Consider the following 22,904-nt stretch of genomic DNA (forward strand, 5'->3'; position numbering starts at 1 on the left):
TTCTTCTATTCATGAATATTATTATACACTACCTAATATAATTTTTCTGTGTTATGATTCTCCCAATATAGGTTACAAAATAGTAAGCTATATACTGATACTGATGGAGATAAAGCTCAGTAAAGGATGTATTCATAAGCAACAAAGTCACTTCAATATAAAGAACACTATTAGTAAAATATTGCCAGGATTAGGATACCAGTGTACCTCCTGCCAATGCACTGAAACAGGAAGCTGGTGCTCGGAATGTCTTAAATGGCAACCCAGTGCCAACTGTGCCATTATGTGCATGCAGTGCCACATCAAAGGAGATTTGAAGTTGGGGGTAAATGTGTTTATTTCTATCTAGAACATATCACGCCTGCCACATTGTTATGGAATTAATCTATGCAAGGGACTCTTTTAGCAAATATTGCCTTGATGTAAAGGACAGTCATTCTTGCCCCACCTCTGGAATTCAACTTCTTTGGCCTTGTTTGAACCAAAATTGTAATGAGGTCAGGAGCAGAGTGGCCTAGGCCGGAACCAAGCTGTTCCATTACAGCTTAGCAAATCTATGTAGAAGCAGTTGTGTGTGTCCTAGCAGCCAGAACAGGTAGCAAGACGTCATGAGGAATAAGCAGTTTCTGAATTATTCAACAAGAATTGCAACTAGGGTCCATGCTCAGAATAAAAAGCCCAAATTCATGTCGAAGTAAAATAGTCAGATCTGCTTGGTAAAGATAAAGGAACAGACTGGTCAGGGAATCCTTGCAGAAAGAGCAAGTGAATGAACTCTAGAAATCTAAGTGCTAGGCTGGAAACTGAGGAGAGTCAAAATGAACTCCAAAAGCAGTACCAGATTTTAATTTGTCCCCCCCAAAAAAGTGAAGGAACATTCAAGATCCTTTAAAATACATGGAAACTCTTGGGTGGAATTACAAACAGAACAGGAAGTAGTCTGTTGGATGTTTATGTTGAAAATCACCGATGTTTCCAAAACATCATGTTAGCAGCACTTGCTTTGTTTACCTCTTCTACAGTACAGTGATTGACAGGGCTAAGTGGTTCCACAGCCACAGACCAGATCAAAGTTTGGCAGGCCCACTATATCCATGTTGTGAATGGTGGTGGACAATCTAAAAACTACTGGATATTCTAATGTTCAATCTTGTGGGAGTACAGCACATCGGAGCAAAACGATAAGGCACTAATCTTCACCCAAAAGTGCCCAATGGATGATCCATCTTGATCTCCTCCAGAAGTTGCCAGCATTACACTGCCAGTCTTCAGCCAATTCGATTCACTTCACACAATACCATAAAATAGCTAGAAGTACCAAAGACTGCAAGGTGATATTCTGATAATAGTTTGTTCCAGAACTTGCTGTGCCTCTAGCAAAACTGTTCCAGTTCAGCAACAACACTTCCTAGAAAATTGCCCAGGTGACCCCTCCACAAAAAGGCAGACAAACCAAACCCAGCCAAATTATAGCTGCAGATGCATCTGTCCATGACAGTATCAGTCAGAATGACCATTGCACAGTCCTTGTGAAGACAAAGTCACACCTTCACAGAATACCTTACATTGTGTTGTCTGGCATTATCTCGATGCTAAATCAGACAGACTTCAAACAAATCTAGCAACTCAAGTCTGGGTATCCAACAGCAGCAGAAAAAAATGTTCTCCACCACAATCTGAGGCTTTGATGACTCAGCATACACACACTCCACCATTACCATTAAGCCAGGGGATCAACTCTGATTCAATGAAAAGTGCATGTGAACCTGCTGGCAACAGGATCAGGCAGACCTAAAAATGAGAAATCAACCTAGTGAAGCTACAAACAGGACTGCCTGCATGTCAAACAGTTAAGCAGCAAGTGATAAGCAGAGCTAAGCAATTTCACAACCATTTGATCAGATCCAAGCTCTGCAATACTTCCAGTTGTGAATGATGGATGACAATTAAACAACTCACTGGATAAATATAATCATCCTCAAATGATGGTGATCCCAGAACATTAATGCAAAATGATAAGACTAAAACAACAAGAATCTTCAGCCACAAGTGGCAAGTGGATGACACCTCTCAGCTCATAGATGCCCAGCATCACAGGTGGCAAGTTTTCAACCAATTGAAATCACTTCATGTGATACAAAGAAACAACTGGAGGCAGGAGATACTGCAAACGCCGTGGGCCTGAAAACATTCTAGAAATTGTACTGAAGACATGCGCTCCAGAAATAGCCACTATCTTAGCCAAGCTGTTCCATTACAGCTACAATACTGGATCCACCTGACAATGTGGAAAACTGGCCAAATATTTCCTGTACCCAAAAAGGAGGAAAAATCCAACTTGGCCAGTCTACGTACTCTTGATCAACAGTAAAATGATGGAAGGGGTCATCAATAGTGCTATCAAGCAACACTTACTTTGCAATAATATGTGCATTGATGCTCTGATTGGTTTCTGTCGAGGCCATTCTGCTCCTGATCTCATTACAATTTTGGTTCAAGCAAGGCCAAAGAAGTTGAAAAGGCCACATTTGACAGACTGTAGCAACAAGGAATCCCCAGCAAAACTACAGTCAATGAAAATCAAGGGAACAATTCTCTGTTGGTCACAGTCATACCTAGCATTTAAAACAAGATGGTTTTGGTTGTTGGACATCAATCATCTTAGTTCCTGGATATCTTTGCAGAAGTTCCTTAGGATAGTATTCTAGGCCAAACCATCTTCAACTGTTTCATCAATGACCCTCCCTCCACTAAAAGATCAGAGTGGAGATGTTCACTGATAACTGCAGTGCCATTTATGACTCTTCAGATACTGTCCAAGGTCAATTTCCAAAATGTAGCAAGACCTAGACAGCATCCAGGATCAGGCTGACAAGTGGCGTGTAACATTTGTACCATGTAAATACCAGGAACCTACTATCTCCAACAAGAGATAATGCCATTGAATGTCAAGAAACAATGATTAGATTATCATCACTGAAACCCCACCATCAACATCGTAGGGTTGAACTCTCAGCAAACTGTGCAGCCATATAAATACTGTCACTAACAGACCAAGAGTCCTGGAGCAACCAATTCAACTCTATTTCCCAAAACCTGTCAATCATCTACAGGCAAACATCAGGATCATGATGGTATACTCACCACTTGCCTGCATAAGTACAGCTCCAACAAACATTCAAGAAGCTTAACACCCTCCAGGAGAAACCAGTCCATTTGATAGGCACCACATACACATTCATTCCCTCTATAGCCAAGGATCAGTAACAGTAGTGTACAACATCTACAAGATGCACTGCAGAAATCAGTCAGGACCTTTCAAACCCACAACCACTGTTATCTAAAAGGACAAGGATGGCGGATAAACAGGAACTTTTACTACACTTTTCAAGCCACTCACCATATTGATTTAGAAAACTCTCTCAATTCTTCAATTTCTGGGTCAAAATTCTGGAATTCCCTCCCAAACAGCATTGTGGGTCTACCCACAACAAATGGACAGCAGCAATTCAAGGTGGCAGCTCACCAGCAAGCGCTCAAGGGCAACTAGCGATAGGTAAAAAAATTCTGACACAAACAGCAATGCTGACATCCCAGGAATGAATTAAAGAAAAGTAAAGCACTTCATAGTGCTACAATTGCATTTTGGAGTGTCCTTTTAATTACTTTTGTAAATAAAGTGTCTGTTAGGATAAACGTGATCAAGTTTTGTTCAGCGGTTTCAAGTAATGAAATAACTGATTTAATATATTCTGATGACTTTTGTTGAGGGACAACTGCTAGTTAGAACCTTCTAGTACATATCTTTAACACTTCTCTTTACGAGAGGAAATAAACACTGACATTAGTGTTCAAATGGGAGGTGAACCACAACAATAATTCTAAAACAAATCTTTATAATCCAAACTCTATTTCAAATAAATTCCTCATTGATAGGCAAGAAAGTGAACATTTAAATACTATAGCAAGTAACAGAGAAAGATCAATATTTCAATATTTTACTTGACCTTCTGAATACTGATACTTCTTTGTTCATTTGCTGGCTGCCCAGCCATGGAATAATATCCATCAAGTGAACTGTATCTTTCTCGTGGTGGTGGATGGTAGGCAGCTGAAGGCACCATATCCATTGGAGGTAAAGAATTACTCCGCACAACATCATCCCGTGGATACATCTGTGGCCTCCACATGCGCCTGCTATCATAGACTGGTGTATACATTCCGGAATGCACTGCTGGGACTGAACCATACTGTTGCGGGGTTGCTGATGGGTAAGGAGACGAGGCTAGACGATCCCGAGGTGGATATGCATTGTAGTGGTCAGCGTATGGCACAGTGGGTGGGAGTGGGGATTCTGGCATACTGTTGGGCCGTACATAACGAGGAAGGCAAGGAGACACACCAGATGGTAGACCAGGATGTGGAGGATAATACCCTCCTGCATTAAATTAAAAGATCAGAGAGAAAGTTAACTAAATTGAATAACTAATCTGAAATGAAAACAAAATATTATGCTAAATATATAAAAGATAGCCCAGCTTGAAAAGACAAAATTAAATTAAAAATTAGATAGACCAATTCTCTCAAACTGTCATATAGAACATTGATTAGATTGGAAGTTCTCTCCAATATCATGCTATATATTTACAAAATTTATATAATGTCTTCAACATAATTAATGTCCAATGATATTAAAGGAGCACTGTAAAAGTAGATATACCACCAAGCCACACAAGATAATGGGCCAAGATATTCCACTTTGTGGAACACCTCTGTTCAGTGATTAAGAATGATAATGACTTTCCAAACATTTCCCATTTCAATATATGAGCTCACATGCTCACATTTCTGTCCCATGTTTGCCATGGTGTTCCAGCAAAGCTGAATACAAGCCACAGAACTGGACCTATTGTCTGCTTTATAGCCTTCTGGATGCAACAACTTCAGACTATGAGTTATGTCCTCCATTTCAATGACTGCATTTCTGATTGGAATATCTAGCAATTAGATTAGATGAATACAAGTTTGGTCAAAGAGGAAATATCAAGTAACAGCTTAAAAGGAGGAAAAACAGGTAGTGAAGTGGAGGGGTGTAAGAAGGTATTCCAGAGTTTAGAATCTGGGCAAAAGAAGATTCAGCCACTAATTATGTAGTAATAAAAAAAAAAGAGATGCTCAAGAGGCCAAAATTAGAGCGCAAATGTGTGAAGCTAGAGGACACTAGAGATGGGGAGTGAAATGGATACAAAGAGTTATTTTGTTAAACAAGAGAAAAGTTGCAAAAATAATCTTCGATATCATGACTTTATGGAAAATGTGCCTAAATATATGAAACAGAGGTAGATTAACAGCTGGAAAAAGACAGCAAGACTATGGGATTAGTTTCAGAATGCACCAAGAGTCTCCACAGATTAGATGTGTTGAATTGTTTCTTCTCTTAACATAAAATTTTATTGCTTATCATTCTAGCAGTGACTTACCTGGCTGATGATAAGCAGTCAGTTCATATGAAACTGGCGTCCTGGGGTCCTGATAATACAAGTCAGGTTGTTGGGATGGGTATACTGATACCCTTGACACAGATTTTGAGGATGGTAGTGAAGTTGCATCTGACCCAATATGTGATGATACGACAGCTGGGGTAGCGAGCACCTGGTTGAGAATGGTCTTGGGAGGTGAGCCAACTTTACTGGAAAAATAAATGTACAGTCTGGTAGCAAAACACTATTTCAATTAGCTGGCCCAGAAAATATAGTTTATATATATTTTGCAAACTTAGTGCTGAAAGTATATTTTTCCAATTTCTTCTTTACACACTGTGATCCCATGGAGATTATTTTAAAACAGAACAGGGAGTTATTCTAGTCAAAATGGAAGATGATATAAATGAAGATCCATCTGGTTGCTAAGATCCCCAACATAAACGCCAATGGAAAATTATTAAAGATATTCCTAAAAAATCATTTTTAAATAAGATTTGGAATAATTATTAAGAACCAAGGACAATTCAGCTTTTCAAGCCACAAGTATTTTCTCCTGAAAGGAGTCAAATATATAAAAGGAAATAAAGAGAGTTGTGTGGGCTTCGATACAATATTAATGAGTCCAGTTACTTTCTTAGGAATCTAACCCAAATGCATTGTATGCATTAGTGAGCTGAAATCTCATTACACTTATGGCAAAAAACCAAATTGACAATACATCCACAATCTCTCTAATAAAAAAAAAACTGACTGTGTACCACTTTTGTCCCTTTATGGCACTCTAGGGCGTCTATAGAGACTAGGGATGAATTATTTTCACTTGAATGATTTCAGGAAGAATAAAATCAAAATTTCAGAACTGTCTAATACTCAAAGTATGTACTGAAATGTTAAATAAACTTTTCCCCCTCAGAATGGTCATCAAACTGCTAAGCATTTAAATGTTGTTACTGGTTGCAAAAAACAACCTTTCAATACATTAATATGACATGCCATGGTCTGCAACTTAAAGTAACATGAATCTACTAAATATATTCACATTGGATATTATAATCTCAGTATATCAAAAGATTAGCTGCAATCCATCTTGAAAAAAATACATTTTCACTAGATAACATTTGGAAATTCCACAGAATATCTTTATAAACTAATTTTAGTACTGCATTATACACCCATGAACAAACATGACAACATCTGGAACTGAATCTCTCAGAAAATGTGACTATAAACATTCTACATCACGTTTGTGCCAAACTAGTAGGACAAGACAACATCTGACTGTATGAGATTAGTTGGAAGCGTGTGGTCTGAAAACTGCATGAACCAACTAAAAAGGGATGATTGTTCTGCAAAACAGTATTTAATATGTACCAATTTGGAAGTCTTAAACCCGGTTGCATAATGTGCTTGTCAATTTGTGACATTTGATTGATCATAGTAGATGACAAAACTAATCAGCAGAAGGTGTAGAACTGGAAATGTGTTGCTGGAAAAGCGCAGCAGGTCAGGCAGCATCCAGGGAACAGGAGAATCGACGTTTCGGGCATAAGCCCTTCTTCAGGAATGGGGAAAGTTTGTCCAGCAGGCTAAGATAAAAGGTAGGGAGGAGGGACTTGGGAGAGGGGCGTTGGAAATGTGATAGGTGGAAAGAGGTCAAGGTGAGGGTGATAGGTCAGACTGGGGTGGGGGCGGAGAGGTTGGGAAGAAGATTTCAGGTTAGGAAGGCGGTGCTGAATTTGATGGATTTGACTGAGACAGGGTGGGGGGAGGGGAAATGAGGAAACTGGTGAAATCCGAGTTCATCCCTTGTGGTTGGAGGGTTCCTAGCCGGAAGATGAGGCGTTCTTCCTCCAACTGTCGTTTTGTTGTGGTCTGACGATGGAGGAGTCCAAAGACCTGCATATCCTTGGTGGAGTGGGAGGGGGAATTGAAATGTTGAGCTACAGGGTGGTTGGGTTGGTTGGTCCGGGTGTCCCAGAGGTGTTCTCTGAAACACTCCGCAAGTAGCCGGCCTGTCTCCCCAATATAGAGGAGGCCACATCGGGTGCAGAGGATGCAATAGATGATATGTGTGGAGGTGCAGGTGAATCTGTGGCGGATATGGAAGTTTCCTTTGGGGCCTTGGAGGGAGGTGAGGGGGGAGGTGTGGGCGCAAGTCTTGCACCTCCTGCGGTTGCAGGGGAAGGTGCCGGGAGTGGAGGTTGGGTTGGTGGGGGGTGTGGATCTGACGAGGGAGTGGGACGAGGGAGTCACGGAGGGAGTGGTCTGACCTATCACCCTCACCTTGACCTCTTTCCACCTATCACATTTCCGACGCCCCTCTCCCAAGTCCCTCCTCCCTACCTTTTATCTTAGCCTGCTGGACAAACTTTCCCCATTCCTGAAGAAGGGCTTATGCCCGAAACGTCGATTCTCCTGTTCCCTGGATGCTGCCTGACCTGCTGCGCTTTTCCAGCAACACATTTCCAGCTCTGATCTCCAGCATCTGCAGGCCTCACTTTCTCCTCAGAAGGTGTAGAACAACAACATTGTCGGCAACTGAAATTTTACAGAAGAAAAGATGTATCTTACTTTTCTGGTGGTGAACCAGACAATGATCCAGATGTACTTAGGCAGTTTTGTCCAATTTTCTTAGCGTTTTCTAAAGCAGCTGAGGTATCTGCACAGCGTGGTATTAGTTGTGGAGTACTTTCTGGACTAATTATCCCATTTGGCGTCTGCACCATTTTCACAGTGGTTTCAGTGGATCCTGTCATAGAAACTACATTCCCTGCGGATGTTGTGATTATATTAGTGATTCCAACTTTGTTCTGAAGAGCTTGGGACAGAGGGAAGGGCCTGACAGTAGCATTAATCTTCTTATTCCGCATCCGATATCTGTTATCAAGGATACAAATATCTACTTTTACATGATATAACCAATAACAGTAGAACTCATGGTAAAGACCAGCTATGTTAAATGATCACTTGTTTTAAAAAAAAATAGACAAAGCTCACAATCTGAATGCAGTTCACAGCAAAATGTGAACTGTAAAATAATTTACAAAAATTATTAAAGTAGGAAAATGCTGGAAATGCTCAGGAATGGAGCTTGGACACGGAGTGAAAACAAGTTTCATATCTGTAATCTTGCATAATTCAAAAGCACTAAACATGTATAAAATTGCATGATATTATTCTGAAATAAAAGGCCAACAACAAGAGTTGAGATTGATAACGCCATCTCAATGTTGCAACTGCGCAAAATTGATTACTTAAATTTTATCATATTTTTGCAACAACCTCAATATAAGTGCATGGACTGCTACTTTTGTTTTATTAATATTTTTAATAAGGTTTAAAAATTATGCAAAAGCATATGACAAAATAAGACTTCATTCGTGTGTCACAGCTCATACTTCGTTCAGAATGGCAGCATCAATAAAGTTCCTAATTTCCCTCAGAGTTGACAAAAGAGCAGCTAGTGCAGTAAGTATATATACCCACCAGACAGTGTGCTGTACTTTAAGTGGAAGAATTGCATCTTTGAATAATAATAAATCCATCCAGCCAATTTAGAATTAAATTTAGAAGTACTTGATATGTTATGCCCAAAAGTGTTACATTTCACAGCGCTAACATTATTTATGATTGAGGACATTTTTGTCACGGAATCTGGAGAATGAAGTCAGTGACACAAAATAGACTTGTTTTCCACAATGAATGATAAAAAGGTATAAATTGAATGAAACAATTCAAAGAACATATATACTTTTCCAATTCTTCTTGGGAGTGGGCAAAGGTACAGTTAGCTCCACGAGGACAACCTCCTTGTTGTCGAAGATCTCGGCACATGCTGGTTTTATATTTGCTGTTTGGCTGTGGCTGAAAGTAACAATGAATATTATGAATATGACTGAGCACATTTGATTTTTGAAATGCCTTCAAAAATTACAATAAATCATTATCAATGGCAATGAATTATTTCTAGCTCTATAGTGATCACTTCGTATTACAAATAATCAGTTAATATAGAACTTCAGTATTGCTGAGAAAAAGACATTTTGTTGAAGCTCTTAGACTCGCACTCACCAGAACAATTCACAAGACATATTAAAGTAAAAGGAAAATAAATGTTTATACAACACCAGATAAAGTCTACCTAGTGCCAGGGAGAATGTGAGAGATAATGAAGATTAACAGTTAATTGCCAAGTTTTGCTTAAATTTTAAACCAGGCAGTTTGATTCTGTTTGGCAAAGGCATGCCCTAAGAAACACACCAGAGAAAGGCTGCCATCTATTTTGTTGAGTTGAAATGGCGCAGTGTGTCTACATGCTTTTTATGTTTGCAAAGACTAGGGCCCTGTGCATTAATATCTATAATGTAGTAGAAACTGTGAGCCTGATTGACAATCCCAAACTGGTTGTCAGCATTATTGTTTGCATGGTCAGAATTACTTAAAGTGTCATCCAATTCCAGAATCACATCCAATGTTGGATTTAGAGTTTTGCAAGAATGAAATTCAGAAGTTACTGGAGAAACAAGTTACAGCAGGTCTGGCAGCATCTGTGGAGAGAAAACAGAGTTAATATTTTGAGTCCATTGACCCTTCTTCAGAACTGTTCTGAAGAATAGTCAAAGGATTTAAAAAGTACTTATTCTCTCCATAGATTCTGCCAAATCTATTGGAGTTTCTTCAGCAACTTCTTTTTTTGTTTCTTTCAGATCTCAGTATCTGCAGTAGTTTGCTTAGAGAGCTTTGCAAATGGGAGCTTTTTGGATATAATCAGAATCTGGTTTGATGCAAACAACCAAAAGGAACATTGAATTTGATACTATCAACCAGTCACTGGAATGTATAGCTTGCAGACCTTAGCATCACACTGGCTTTGAAATTCATATACCATGGGCCGAAGGGCCTGTTTCCACACTGTAAGTAATCTAATCTAATATAATCTAATGTTACTCATTTGGAGGAGCGACAGACAGAACATCTTTTGGGTTTGACAGCAAATTAGTATCGGGAAACAGCAGCATCATCTATTGCACAAAGATTTAAGATATTTTACATTTGAAGGTAATCTACAAACTGAGTACTTCTCAGAACAAAAGCGATGACCTGAGATGCAATGATGAGTTTGCATAACATACAGCAAGAAAGCTGATCAGGGTAGCCATTATCCCACAGAATGGTTTTGACGTGCCGTATTTCAGCATCAAGCTTGCATGGTGAATAAGGCTTGGGCCATATTTTTGAGGTTTCTGATCATGTCAATGTTGTAGCACATGGAACTACAGGAATCCCAAAACATTTTACAAGGTTTGCATTATGTAGTTGTAGACAACCCTCAGTTAATTTTTCAACTAAGATGTCAAGGAAAGGGAGCTCATTTGACTGCTCCATTTCAATGGTCAATTTGAATTCAAGATGGAGCCAGTTAGGATGTTAGAAATTTTGTACATGCAGAGGTGGATTAAAATATAGCAAATGCATCATCTGCACATCGGCAAGGTACAATGGGTCGGAGGTTGGGGGTCATGCCATTGAAGAGACTTTTCTCGTGGTACCCAACAAAGAGTTTTGCTAGAGATGGGCTTGGTAAGAGTCCCATAGCAATACCACATCTGGGCGTAGATGCTGATGTTAGAAAAAAACTCAATTGATCACGTTTGAGTTCATAAGGTCAATAAATACTGATTAATAAATGGTGGAGGGCCTAACATAGAGCTGCAGCACAAATGCCCATTGCTTCCTTGAGTGGTGCAATGATATAAATAGATGAACAATGTCAAATGAACATATGCACAGTAAAGTGCCAGCAACTGGCAAGACCTGTACGGCATGCATAAGTGTGAAGGGAATCTTTCACAGTCTGTGAAAAATCTGCTTAAAAGTGATTGCAGCAATTTGCACAAGTATACGGCCAGTTCATGTGCTGAACAACATTTGCTAAATAATCCAGTGTCCAATGAATTACACTGACGACTAATTTAGGATTGTCTGTTGGGCTTACATGTAGCACATTTTTTGCACACTGGAATACACATACGCTGATAGAAAAGAACAGGTACCCAAACTGCAATTGCTTCAACTCAATAATTAAGGCATTCTCTTGTTCATTTTTCGGGGCAATACTTTGGCTAATCAAGATGTGGAGGAGCTGGTGTTGGACTGGGGTGGACAAAGTGAAAAAAATCACATAACATCAGGTTATAATCCAACAGGTATATTTTGAAGTACTAGCTTTCAGAGTGCTGTTCCTTTATAGCTTTTGCTATAAATTCTGTGTCTTATGGTCCTGCTCCACAACAACCTGATTTAACTAATCAAAGTCAACTTGTCTGGTTTAACATTTAAACAAAGTTTGGCAGTTAACTGTCAAAACATGTTGTATTCTAGAATAGAGGCAACGCCTTTCCCACAGTTCACTTGCCAAGCAATCAGCATTGTCCTCAAAATATCATTTTCTGTTCTTGATATTTCTTGCATGAATTTTCTCATGAGGCAAGATGAAAAGCTTCAACAAAATGTCTCTTTCAGCTATAATCAAATACTTTAAAATGCTTGCTGTGAAATAATTCAAAGCAAAATATAATTCTGCTTATGTCTTTAAACTTACTTTGAAGAGTTAATTTTCATCACAACAAGATCCAGTTCCACTTACATTATGTCAACACCTTTTTTTAAAAAAACTACAGCTGCAGAGAGTGCCATTTTTTAAAAAGAAATCACAGAACAGAAGTATTACTTGTGGTGCTTCATGGCCTTTTTTACTGAAGTTCTGGATGAAATCCACAAGTCCATGTACTACAGTCCTTACAGCTACCATTGCATTCTCTAGTTGCTCCCATGTTGGAGGTGCTGCATCTTAAAGACAAAGACACAAAACACGTTTTCCTGCAACACGTAAAACAATGTATATAATCTATTAAAGATTAATCAGTTGTGCTGAAGAAGTGTTAACTCTTGTTTTTAATCTCTTTGACCATGGAAAAGTTCAAAAATATATTTTCTGGCATTTTTGTGGCACCTCATCCAAATGACATAATTCTGGAAGGTGACCATTTTGATTATTCATTGCAGAATCATCATCAATCCTGTTTTACTCTTAGTGCATATCCAACCGGGAGAAGCTATTCGAATAATGATCAAGAATCAAAACACATCCTGGGCAAATGCCAATTTTATAATCTTTATTGCTGCTCTGGCAGAACTCAGCTAACACAAGGGACCAAGAATCAATTATAGCATATTGTGGGCAGACTGCACCACAGCCATATTGTACAGTGCTCCATCAAACTGAGCCAGTTATTCAATTTCTATTGTAACAAACATGCTCTAAAGTGATAAAATCAGTAAAGACAAAATACAAAATACCAACCCATTAAAATAGTAATGTGCAGTTTATGAAGTTAGAATCAAGCAATCTAAAACACTATGCATGGCTTAAAAACACAATGTTACGACACAGCAGTGAACCCCTCTGCTAATTAAACCAAACACAGAAAAGCTCACCACGCTTCGCAATCTGTTTAAGTATGAGTGACAGAGAACTACCCAAATTCCACTACTTAAAAAAATATTAAAATTCTATTCTTTAACTCCAAAAGAGAACATTAAACAACTATTTACAACTACTAAGCCTCCTTTCTCTTAAAGATTTGTCATCTACCTCCCACTCTATAACAATACACTGATCCTATAAAGCTGAAAATGTGTTGCTGGAAAAGCGCAGCAGGTCAGGCAGCATTCCAGGGAACAGGAGAATCGACGTTTCGGGCATAAGCCCTTCACTGATCCTATAAAGCCCCTATTAAGTTTCCATCACATCAATTTTCAAAACTAGACCGCAGTTGTCCTCTTTGGGTGATGATTCTCCTCTGTTTGTAGGTCTCCCTGGGTTGTCTTCGGTCTTCTGCTGCACAGATTTTTCATATGAAAGGAAGGTACCCTTCAGAGAGAGGATTTGCGGACATTCTGTATGACAATGGCAGGTGGTGCTCTTTCTCTGGCTAACTGTCCAAAATACCTGCTTTTTAATACCTCAAAACATTGGATTGTCTCATTGGTCCAATGTTGTCAAAACAGTAAAATGTGATTGGGTTTTAGTATTTTGGGGCATAATTTAAACTGATTGGTTAAATCAAATGGCTGTGAAAACAGCAACCAAGCTCAAGTAGTTGTTCACAGCCAAATGTTACATACTTTCAGTTTTCCAGTAAACGCTGAGACTGCTGTCAGTCACATGACAGGTGCCTGTATTCACTCTCTCTTAAAAGATACAGTACACACCTCCAACTTCATAGCAGGAGTGCCATAGCTGCAATATCACTGGTAATGATTTATTTCTTCCAGGAAAGTAGCTAACTCTAAAATATCGGGATAAAATCAAGGGATAAATATACATATAGTGTACTTTCTTTGAAATTCAATGTTCTTCTAGATTAGAAATGTTACAAATTCATACATACCTGGGTTAGGATCAATATTAGCCAGAAGTTCAAGATGGGATCGGAGTCGGTTCAAATTAGCTGGATCTGTTGTCCGTTGTAGGACAATAGTCAATTCCTGTACACTCTTCGCAAAAGATTCTGGGGATTGGAGCTTGATACAAGGAAATAAGGGTAAAGAATGGCTTAAAATAAACAATTAAAATATGACTTAAGTAACTTATAAACAAAATATTCAATTACACAATTAATTTTGTTGCAAAGATTTATCAGAAACTGTACTGGAAGTTTAACCATTACTAACAAATTCATTAAAAAGTCTGACATGAAATTTCAAGTATGTCAAAAGTATAAAGCTCAAGAAGAGTCTGCAGCTGCATGCCAAAACTGTAAAATGACAATACATTAATTCTAAATTGGTTAGTTTCCTTCAGGTTAGCCAGAATGACAACATATACCGCACAGGGACTGCATGTAACACATGCCTTTGCAGCTCTGTGAATATTAATAAAATTATTTTGGAGTAACATTTCTGCCTCTATTGAAATATCATGCAAGTGATGATTAAGGTAGAAGGGTTTTTCTCTATTTTCAGCCATTATTGCAATTATATATTCACATCTTTGATGATAAGTAAATGACTTGTTCTAAGCATTTTCTGAAAAATGAGTTATCACCCAATGCATTTCAACAGGAACATTGAATCTCTGTTCTTGCTCAGGTTGAACTATTAAGAAATCAAGAATTTAAAGCCAAACTATGCAGTCAATACCTAACAATGGACACAAAGGCCACTTGGGGGCACTTATTTACTACTATACCACATTGGGCATGCAGTTATTATAGGAGCATGATAATCAAGGTTGAAAGCAAAAAATTTCCAGCATTGAAAATGCTGACCAATTAATAATCAGCAGTTATTAATAAATCTGACATACAAAAATTTAAATACTTTATAAATGACATCAAACTATTTTGTAATGAAATAGTGTAAGATTTATGGTAGGAATTAATTAATTCTGCCTTTAACTAACATTCTTTTCACAAACCAAATATTTTTCACATGTTAAAATGGCTAAACAATGTTTTTGTAAATATGTTCTGAGCTAAAGTCGCATTGCAACGCGAACATTTCACTGGAAAAAAAAGCATCATTTACAAGTTTTCTGCAACAACTACCTTATCAATGATAGACTGCATATGTGATTTATGTGCCAAATCTCCATACAAAAGAGAAGACCATTGCTCAGGGGAAATTCGAAGTCCAGCCTCCATGGCAATATGAACAATCTGTGCATCATGCTCCCTGCGCAAAGCTTCATAAGTACGAAACTCTTCTTTCAGTTGCATCAGAGAAGAGTCTTCATCCCTTTTAGTAACCTACAGAGAAACAGTCCACAGTAAGAAAGAAAAGCATAGAAAAATTTAATAGCACAGAAGATAAATCATTAAACGAGCTTAGTTATTGTTCTTTCATCACTCAGTGCTGAGTCAACTATGTTTACAGCCAATCTAAATTACCGCATTTAGGAAAAACACATTGCCCTCAAAGGAGATGCAGTTTTGAAAGGGCTAGATCATCTAAAATAGCAAGTCAAATTGAACAGACTACACTAGTATTCATTTAAATACAGAAAGGAGGGTGCGAATGTTGCAATCAAGATTTGTAGAATACGTATTTGATGACAAGAGACAAAGAGAGACAGTCCAGAACAAAAACAAAAATAAAACTTAAGACAGTAAAACAATAGCTGCAGAGAGGACAAATGCGCAAGCTATGATTTTCCAAAATTCCTTAGATTCGAGTCCCATCACATTGGAAGCTGATTTCCTATAAGAAAGGAGAGAAAGACAAAACCACAGAGAACCACAGGACAGTTAAACTGACAGTCATTGGAAAAATGCTGGTATCTATTTAATAATAAACCTTAAATGTGCTTCAAGTATAGTTGATTTGAACAAGTAAACATAATCTTACAAAAGGCAATCTTGCTCAACAAATTGTGGTGTTACATAAGGGAATATAGACTTAGGAATATTAGATTAACATTCAGAGAGGATTGGTTAACATGAAGCAGGGAGTGGTTGCAAGCAGGAAGTTCGTCGGCTGTGACTAGTGGAGGCCCTCAAGGGTCAATGTTGTGGATTTAGCGATTTATCTATATTAGTGATTCAGAGGAACAGAGAGTTATGTCTCCAAGCTTGCTGATGATACAAAACTAAGTGGAAAGGCAAGCTGGGAAAGTGCAGACACCAAAGAGAGATAGATAGGCTAAGTAAGCATGCAACAACGTGATAGATGGTGCAAATCAGAGGAGTATCAAGCTGTTCTCTTTTGTTGCAAGAACAGAAAAGCAGAATAAATTTGAAAAAGTAATGAAACTCAAACGCTGATGTTCTGATAGACTTGGATGTGCTCATTCAAGGAACGTGTAAAGTCAGCATACATGTACAAGCAGACAATTAGAAAGGGCTGTTGGCCTTTATGCAAAAAATTAGAATACAGAAATTGTTGAGCAAAATTTGTACAGGACTTCATGCAAAGTTTCACTAGTTTAGTTATCCACATTTAAGAACTGACACCCCTGTACTGCAGATGGTACAGCAAGTTCAAAGAATTTGCAACTGGATGAGGGGATTGTCCTTTGAAAAGAAGCTGAGCAAATATTCTCTGGATTTAGAAAAGAGAGACAATCTTATTGAAATATAAACAAATGCTGAAGAGGCGTGTTTCTGCTGACTGGAGAATCCAAAACGCACCAGCATAAACTCAGGATAACAAGACAACCAATTAAATCAAGTTTAGGAGAAATAATTTCATTCAAAGCCTTATGAATGAAGGTGGTTGTGGATATATCACAGAAGTAGATGGATTTTTGATATCTCAGAGAGACGATGGATACAAGGAGCAGGAAAGAAATTGCAGTTGAAGCCCAAAGTCAGCAATAATCATCTTGAATGGCCGAGAACACAACAGATAGTATTGGTTTACTTCTGCTCCAATTTCTTGCATAAAGCAAAGCCATTAACGGCAAATGGAGCAAGCATTTCTTCATTGACTACTGAACTCGCCCTTGCAGAAATGGTGTTGAAAACAATTCAATTAAAAGATTTTAAAATAAGAATTGGTCATTTTTTTGGAGGCCATGGATATTAAAGAGTTACAGGACTAAATTGGGATCAAGATACAGATCAGACATGATTAAACTGAAAAAGGTGCTTAAACGGCTGAATCACTTACCACCATTCCAATATTTCCTTCCAAAATTTGCATTTATAAGCACCAACAAATGGTTTATCAGGAATAGTGTAATTGGCTTTCTTAACATTAAACCTTATTCTATTTAAATAATGACCATTATTGAAAAGCCTAAATTTTCAAAATAAGCCATTATGGATTCTGCTTTCTAGTTGAAGACCAATTTGAGGCCACAAAATTTAAGCTTTATTTACAGCACTGCATTTGCAAAAGTACCATTTTTAAAATGGTCAATTTTTCATCTGTCTGCACCAGGGATAGTAGCACCACTTCATTTAATAGCAAAACAAAGAAAATAAACTTACAAAATAGCCGACATTGTTATCATGAGGTGGAAGAGAAAATAATATTCATAAATAGTGCAATTTTCTTTCATTTATGAACTTTCAGCAAATTCACCACTTCTAATGCTAATCCGACATGTTTATATTAATGATTAAAATGTGCCCAAGGCTTACATTAACATAATGTAATAATAGGCTTGACTTCCTTACAGCAAATTCATAATCTGATGGAATATTGCATGCAATTCTGGTCTCCTTCCTATCGGAAAGAAGTTGTGAAACTTGAAAGGGTTCAGAAAAGATTTACAAGGATGTTGGAGGATCTGAGCTACAGGGAGAGGCTGAACAGGGTGGGGCTGTTTTCCCTGGAGCGTCAGAGGCTGAGGGGTGACCTCACAGAGGTTTACAAAATGATGAGGGGCATGGATAGGATAAATAGGCAAAGTCTTTTCCCTGGGGTCAGGGAGTCCAGAACTAGAGGGCATAGGTTTAGGGTGAGAGGGGAAAGATATAAGAGAGATCTAAGGGGCAACTTTTCACGCAGAGGGTGGTGTGTGTATGGAATGAGCTGCCAGAGGATGTGGTGGAGGCTGGTACAATTGCAACATTTAAGAGACATTTGGATGGGTATATGAATAGGAAGGGTTTGGAGGGATATGGGCCGGGTGCTGGCAGGTGGGACTAGATTGGGTTGGGATATCTGGTCTGCGTGGACGGGTTGGACCGAAGGGTCCGTTTCCATGCTGGACATCTCTATGACTCTGAGGAGAAAGATTTTTTTTTAAACCAGGGGGTCAAGAGATTAAAAATCAGAGGGAATATCATCATATGCTGATTCCCTGCATCTTCTAGTGATCAAACTCAATTGTAGCATAGCAAAAGCTCAAGAACTGGTTTCCAACACCCCTTTCCTGCAATGGGAGGGGTTGGCTAGTTGAGTTAGCTGGATGGTTGGTTTTTGATGCAGAGTGACACCAACAGTAGGGTTCAATTCCCGAACTCACTGAAGTTACCATGAAGGACTTTCCTCCTCAACCTCTCCTCTCACCTGATGCATGGGACCCTCTGGTTAAACCATCAGCCACCTCTCTATTATAGGAGAGCAGTCCTATCATCTGGTAAGACTATAGTGAAGAAAGAAAAAAACTCCTTCCTGCAATGTCACAGCATAAAAAGGGGTGGAGAAAATTAAAAACAGAATTTAAGAAAAAGCAGAGAGATAGGTTGGACAATGATGATGCTTGGGAAATTAAAGTCAGGAGCAAAAAATATCCAACTCACTAATGCAATTATAGTTAAATACTTGACATAATATACATAAAATTTAGATTTAGGAGAAAATAAAATTGGGTAAATAGAAACAAAGATTGTACCTTAAAGCATGAAGCACGGTACAAGAGTTGTACCACATGACCAATACTAGTTTTGGATGCCTGAGGAAATCGTGGTTCCAGCCTTTGAACAACAAAAAGAACCAGCACTTTCCGAGAGAGTGCTGACCCATCTTCCAATGCAAGTAAGACCAATTTAAGAGCTTCTTCCTGCATAGCTGTCAAAGGAAAATGGGAAATACAGCATTATAATTTGGATATATGTAAGAATTCTAAAAGGATACTGATTTGTTAAGATGTCAAGTTATATGGAACACAGGTAGGAAGATGAGGTACAGCTCAACCTTGGTCTAACTGAATGATAAGCCAGATTCGAACAGCAACGCAATGTTCCAATGTATTTATTTGATCTATACAATAAAATAGCAACACACAAGAGAATCAACTCTCCATCTGGAAGGAATGAAGAACCAAATTATCAAATGTTTCAAACCCATTCAGTCATACAGAAAAACGACACTTCAAATATAAAATCACCGTCGACATGGTCAAGTAGATACTGTTAGGCAACTTACAATACCTATCCTGAAAACACGCTAACCCATCATTCACTATTAAAATAACAGGGAGGCTAAAGTCACTCACTATTTTGTGTGTGCAAATATTACAGAAACGTCAGGCAAAAAGATGAAAGTCAGCAAACACAAAAAAATCAAAAATTACTGCCCAAACATGCTGTGCCATTCTATGCGCTTTATGTTTAAAATTATATTGAGCTTTCATTAGCATTGTGATAATTATATCACCTGCTCTGGCTTACCATGGAATACATTGAAACCACTGCACGAGCATGAACTGATATTGCTACAGAAAGTTAGAGCTGATCCAGTTCCAGTGGAAATCTGAAGCAAATTTAAATGACTCTAAATTAGCTGTCAAAGATTCCTTTACAACATTCTCATCATAAATTAACCACTCTACTACCAAAAAGGTAATTATTATTATCCAGGTCCCCATTGCTTCAGGTTTTAATTGTTGCTGTATACTTTAAAAAAGTGAAATCTAAAAGGGTCAGACTATATTTTTGTGCTCAAGTTTGAGGGAATTTGAACCCAAAGCCTCCCAGTAAAGGGGAATATTACAACCAAATGACAGCTAACAATGGTATACACATACCTTTAGTTACAAGACAACAAACTTTTGGTAGGAATAACAATTCTGAAAAATATATTCTTCCTTACCACTTACCTGGTCCCAAAAATTGACAACCTCTGGCTCTCACTGCTGCCCACAAATTGGCAGATAGTTGCTGGGGATTCTGATGCTGCAGAATGAGCTCAGTAACTGTCCTTTCTCCCAGTGATCTTGCTGCCCGCATTGCTCGAACACGCCCTTCCTCTTCTACCAACTGACAGTTAACCAAGGTAACCAGTTTTCGCTGCATTGGTCGACTCAGTGCACTCTGATTTAAACTTGCAACACCTGAACAATAAGTTAAAATTATCAAATAAGTAAGAAAACTTTTGAAGCTCATGTTACTCATGGATGATATTTGGATACTCCACTTTCATGAATTTAATAGACAACAAAGATGCATGCTAAACATCAATATTTTAAAGGAACTTATGAAATGAAGTCCTCAACAATTCAATAAACATCAACTTTGACATGTGAAAAAGAGGCAATTGGTTACCACTATGGAAAAGATTGCCACATGCGACCATCAGAGGCTTGATTTTGCTCTCATTGGCAAAGAACTTTTGTCATGAGAATTTCAGCTCTGGCACAGTGCAGTGGTAATGCAACTACATGCATTATTTTTCAGCAGGCATTCCTAGAGTGGAGAAGCAATTATGTCATCAGGCCGGCCAAGCAGCAAATCACCGAGTAAATTTTCACAGTCCCCAAGAAGAAGCTAAAAGTACTTTTAACTACTACTTTTTAGAAAAGGACAAATCAAGGATTAGAACAGAGACATGTGGTGAAAGTAAAAGATGATATTTTTGAAAGGTTACCAGTTTTTTGAAATAATTTACCTGGCATCCTCCATGTTGCTGGCCCATGGTTTAATCTTGCTATTCCTACTGATCTGAATTGCCTTACTTTAAACACTCCTCCTTCCCCCATTCGTCCATTACCTCTTCCCTTTACAACTCTTTTGCTTTCTCACTATCCCTCCTACTCCCCAACACCTGCTTTTCCCTTCAGATTTGCTTCTTACAACTCTCTAAACTGTACCATATTAGTTCTAAAATATGTTATGCTTCACTGGTGTAGGGCACTGCAAAGCTGAAAATGTGTTGCTGGAAAAGCGCAGCAGGTCAGGCAGCATCCAGGGAACAGGAGAATCGACGTTTCGGGCATAAGCCCTTCTTCAGGAATGGCTGAAGAAGGGCTTATGCCCGAAACGTCGATTCTCCTGTTCCCTGGATGCTGCCTGACCTGCTGCGCTTTTCCAGAAACACATTTTCAGCTCTGATCTCAGCATCTGCAGTCCTCACTTTCTCCTCTAGGGCACTGCAAATCCAGTCCTGTTATTCCCAGAGGCAACCCAAAAATTAAAGGCTTTAAAAGAATATGCAGACTTCTCCAATTTACCTGTGTTTTAGATCCAGGTTGACAGAAAGCATAGGCCACTTAACAAGAACCACTATTTATTACAAATAAATAAATTCTAACTACAGATAAACAAATCATGAACTGTTAACAAACCTTAGTTTTAATTTTAATCCCCTCAAATCTCCCCTCTGCACACACAAACAGAGACAAACAGATTTTTAAAAAAAGGTGCAATGGGTGGAGGGAAAGACTTGGAAGGTAGTTCAGTGGTTCCTGTCCACCAAGATGATCCTTTTGTTGATCAGACCACTGTTTCACAATATTCCTTCTCCAGATACTTTCACATGTTTGCAGGAGGCATGGTGTGACTGGTTCACACTTATTAAACTCTCTGATCTGTTAAACATTACAGCAACTGATGAGGGGAATTAAAGTAACTACCTTCACACTGGAGATGCTTTTTATTGCAAAGCAGAAACACACTGGAGGCATGATTGCTTCTGAAATAGTTAATATCAGGAAGAGAAATTAGCACCACCCATTGTTGATGTCAAATGGACAAAGTTCATTTGAGATTGTCAGCGAGAGATGCAGAAATATTCATGTAACAGCAAAGTTTACAGAAAGACAATAAATAATTTATTGCTTACTTTGGTTAATTCTCAAAATTTCTAGTATCACAGAGGTAAGTCAGCTCCATTTGCACATCAGATCTCCAAATGAGCAACATGACATTCTCCTGCCTTTTCCCTGTAACCCTGCAATCAAAACAATCTAATGCTCTCTTGAATACCTTGATTGAGTCTACCTCTAGCACACTTCCAAACAGTGCATTCCAGACCTAAATTGCATGCTGAATGAAAACTTAGTTCCTTTTGTAAATTACTTTTAAAATCTGTGCTCTTTTATTCTTGATGTCCTCTCTTCCTTGGATGAAGTAATTGATTGCTTCATCCAAATCAAATCACACATTCTGACAGCAGTGGTTACAAGGCAAAAACAGGCTCTCAGGTCACCGGAAGTTGTGACATAATACACCATGGTCAAACCGATATATAAAATTGATTTTTAAGCTGCAAAAATTGCTTTTTGCAGCAGATTGCATTTTCTGGCCTCTGCCTCTCCCCCATCCAATTGAAAAACCACCATCCTCTTTCAAACTCAAGAGACTTTCTAGGCCCAAAAGGTACATTTTGCTAACTAGACCTTATTTCCTTCTCCCAATTATCCCTTTATTTTTCTTCTACTCATTTACCTACTTTCCCTTCCAATCTCTATTAATTGGCCTGGTCTAAGTATTCTGTCTTCTGAGTCTTTATCTGACTCAGCACAATAATGCCCTTGGTCTTGTCTCCATCTTAAGTGTCATGGATAAATAGGTAGTAATTCATTAAATATACAGGAATAAAGAAAATTATAGACCGGTTTATGGGAAACTAATTCAAGTTAACCAAAGTATCCTAAACTATTTCAACTGCTTTATATGATTGTATAACACAACAAAAAAATTCCTCTTGAAACTTAGTTGTTACCAAATTTGGGATCTACATTGTAAT

General features: G+C 38.3%; 1 protein-coding gene across 8 annotated transcripts in view; it reads right to left on the minus strand.

The window, feature by feature from the left end:
- The window catches only part of rc3h2 (ring finger and CCCH-type domains 2), a 124,818-nt gene that overhangs the window by 36,521 nt on the left and 65,393 nt on the right, over window positions 1–22,904 (minus strand). For all 8 annotated transcript variants that reach the window (XM_043720120.2, XM_043720119.2, XM_043720115.2 and 5 more), the window contains 9 exons: window positions 20,038–20,271; window positions 18,832–19,007; window positions 15,095–15,295; window positions 13,937–14,069; window positions 12,214–12,332; window positions 9,235–9,347; window positions 8,055–8,360; window positions 5,481–5,689; window positions 4,008–4,438 (listed from right to left, as the gene is read on the minus strand). In XM_043720120.2, the coding sequence (XP_043576055.1) occupies window positions 4,008–4,438; window positions 5,481–5,689; window positions 8,055–8,360; window positions 9,235–9,347; window positions 12,214–12,332; window positions 13,937–14,069; window positions 15,095–15,295; window positions 18,832–19,007; window positions 20,038–20,271 (1,922 nt within the window). The remainder of the gene's footprint in view (window positions 1–4,007; window positions 4,439–5,480; window positions 5,690–8,054; window positions 8,361–9,234; window positions 9,348–12,213; window positions 12,333–13,936; window positions 14,070–15,094; window positions 15,296–18,831; window positions 19,008–20,037; window positions 20,272–22,904) is intronic.

Source organism: Chiloscyllium plagiosum, unplaced genomic scaffold, assembly GCF_037043375.1.
Source record: "Chiloscyllium plagiosum isolate Xiang-an unplaced genomic scaffold, Cpla_swu_hap1 HiC_scaffold_21, whole genome shotgun sequence".
NCBI lineage: Eukaryota > Metazoa > Chordata > Chondrichthyes > Orectolobiformes > Hemiscylliidae > Chiloscyllium > Chiloscyllium plagiosum.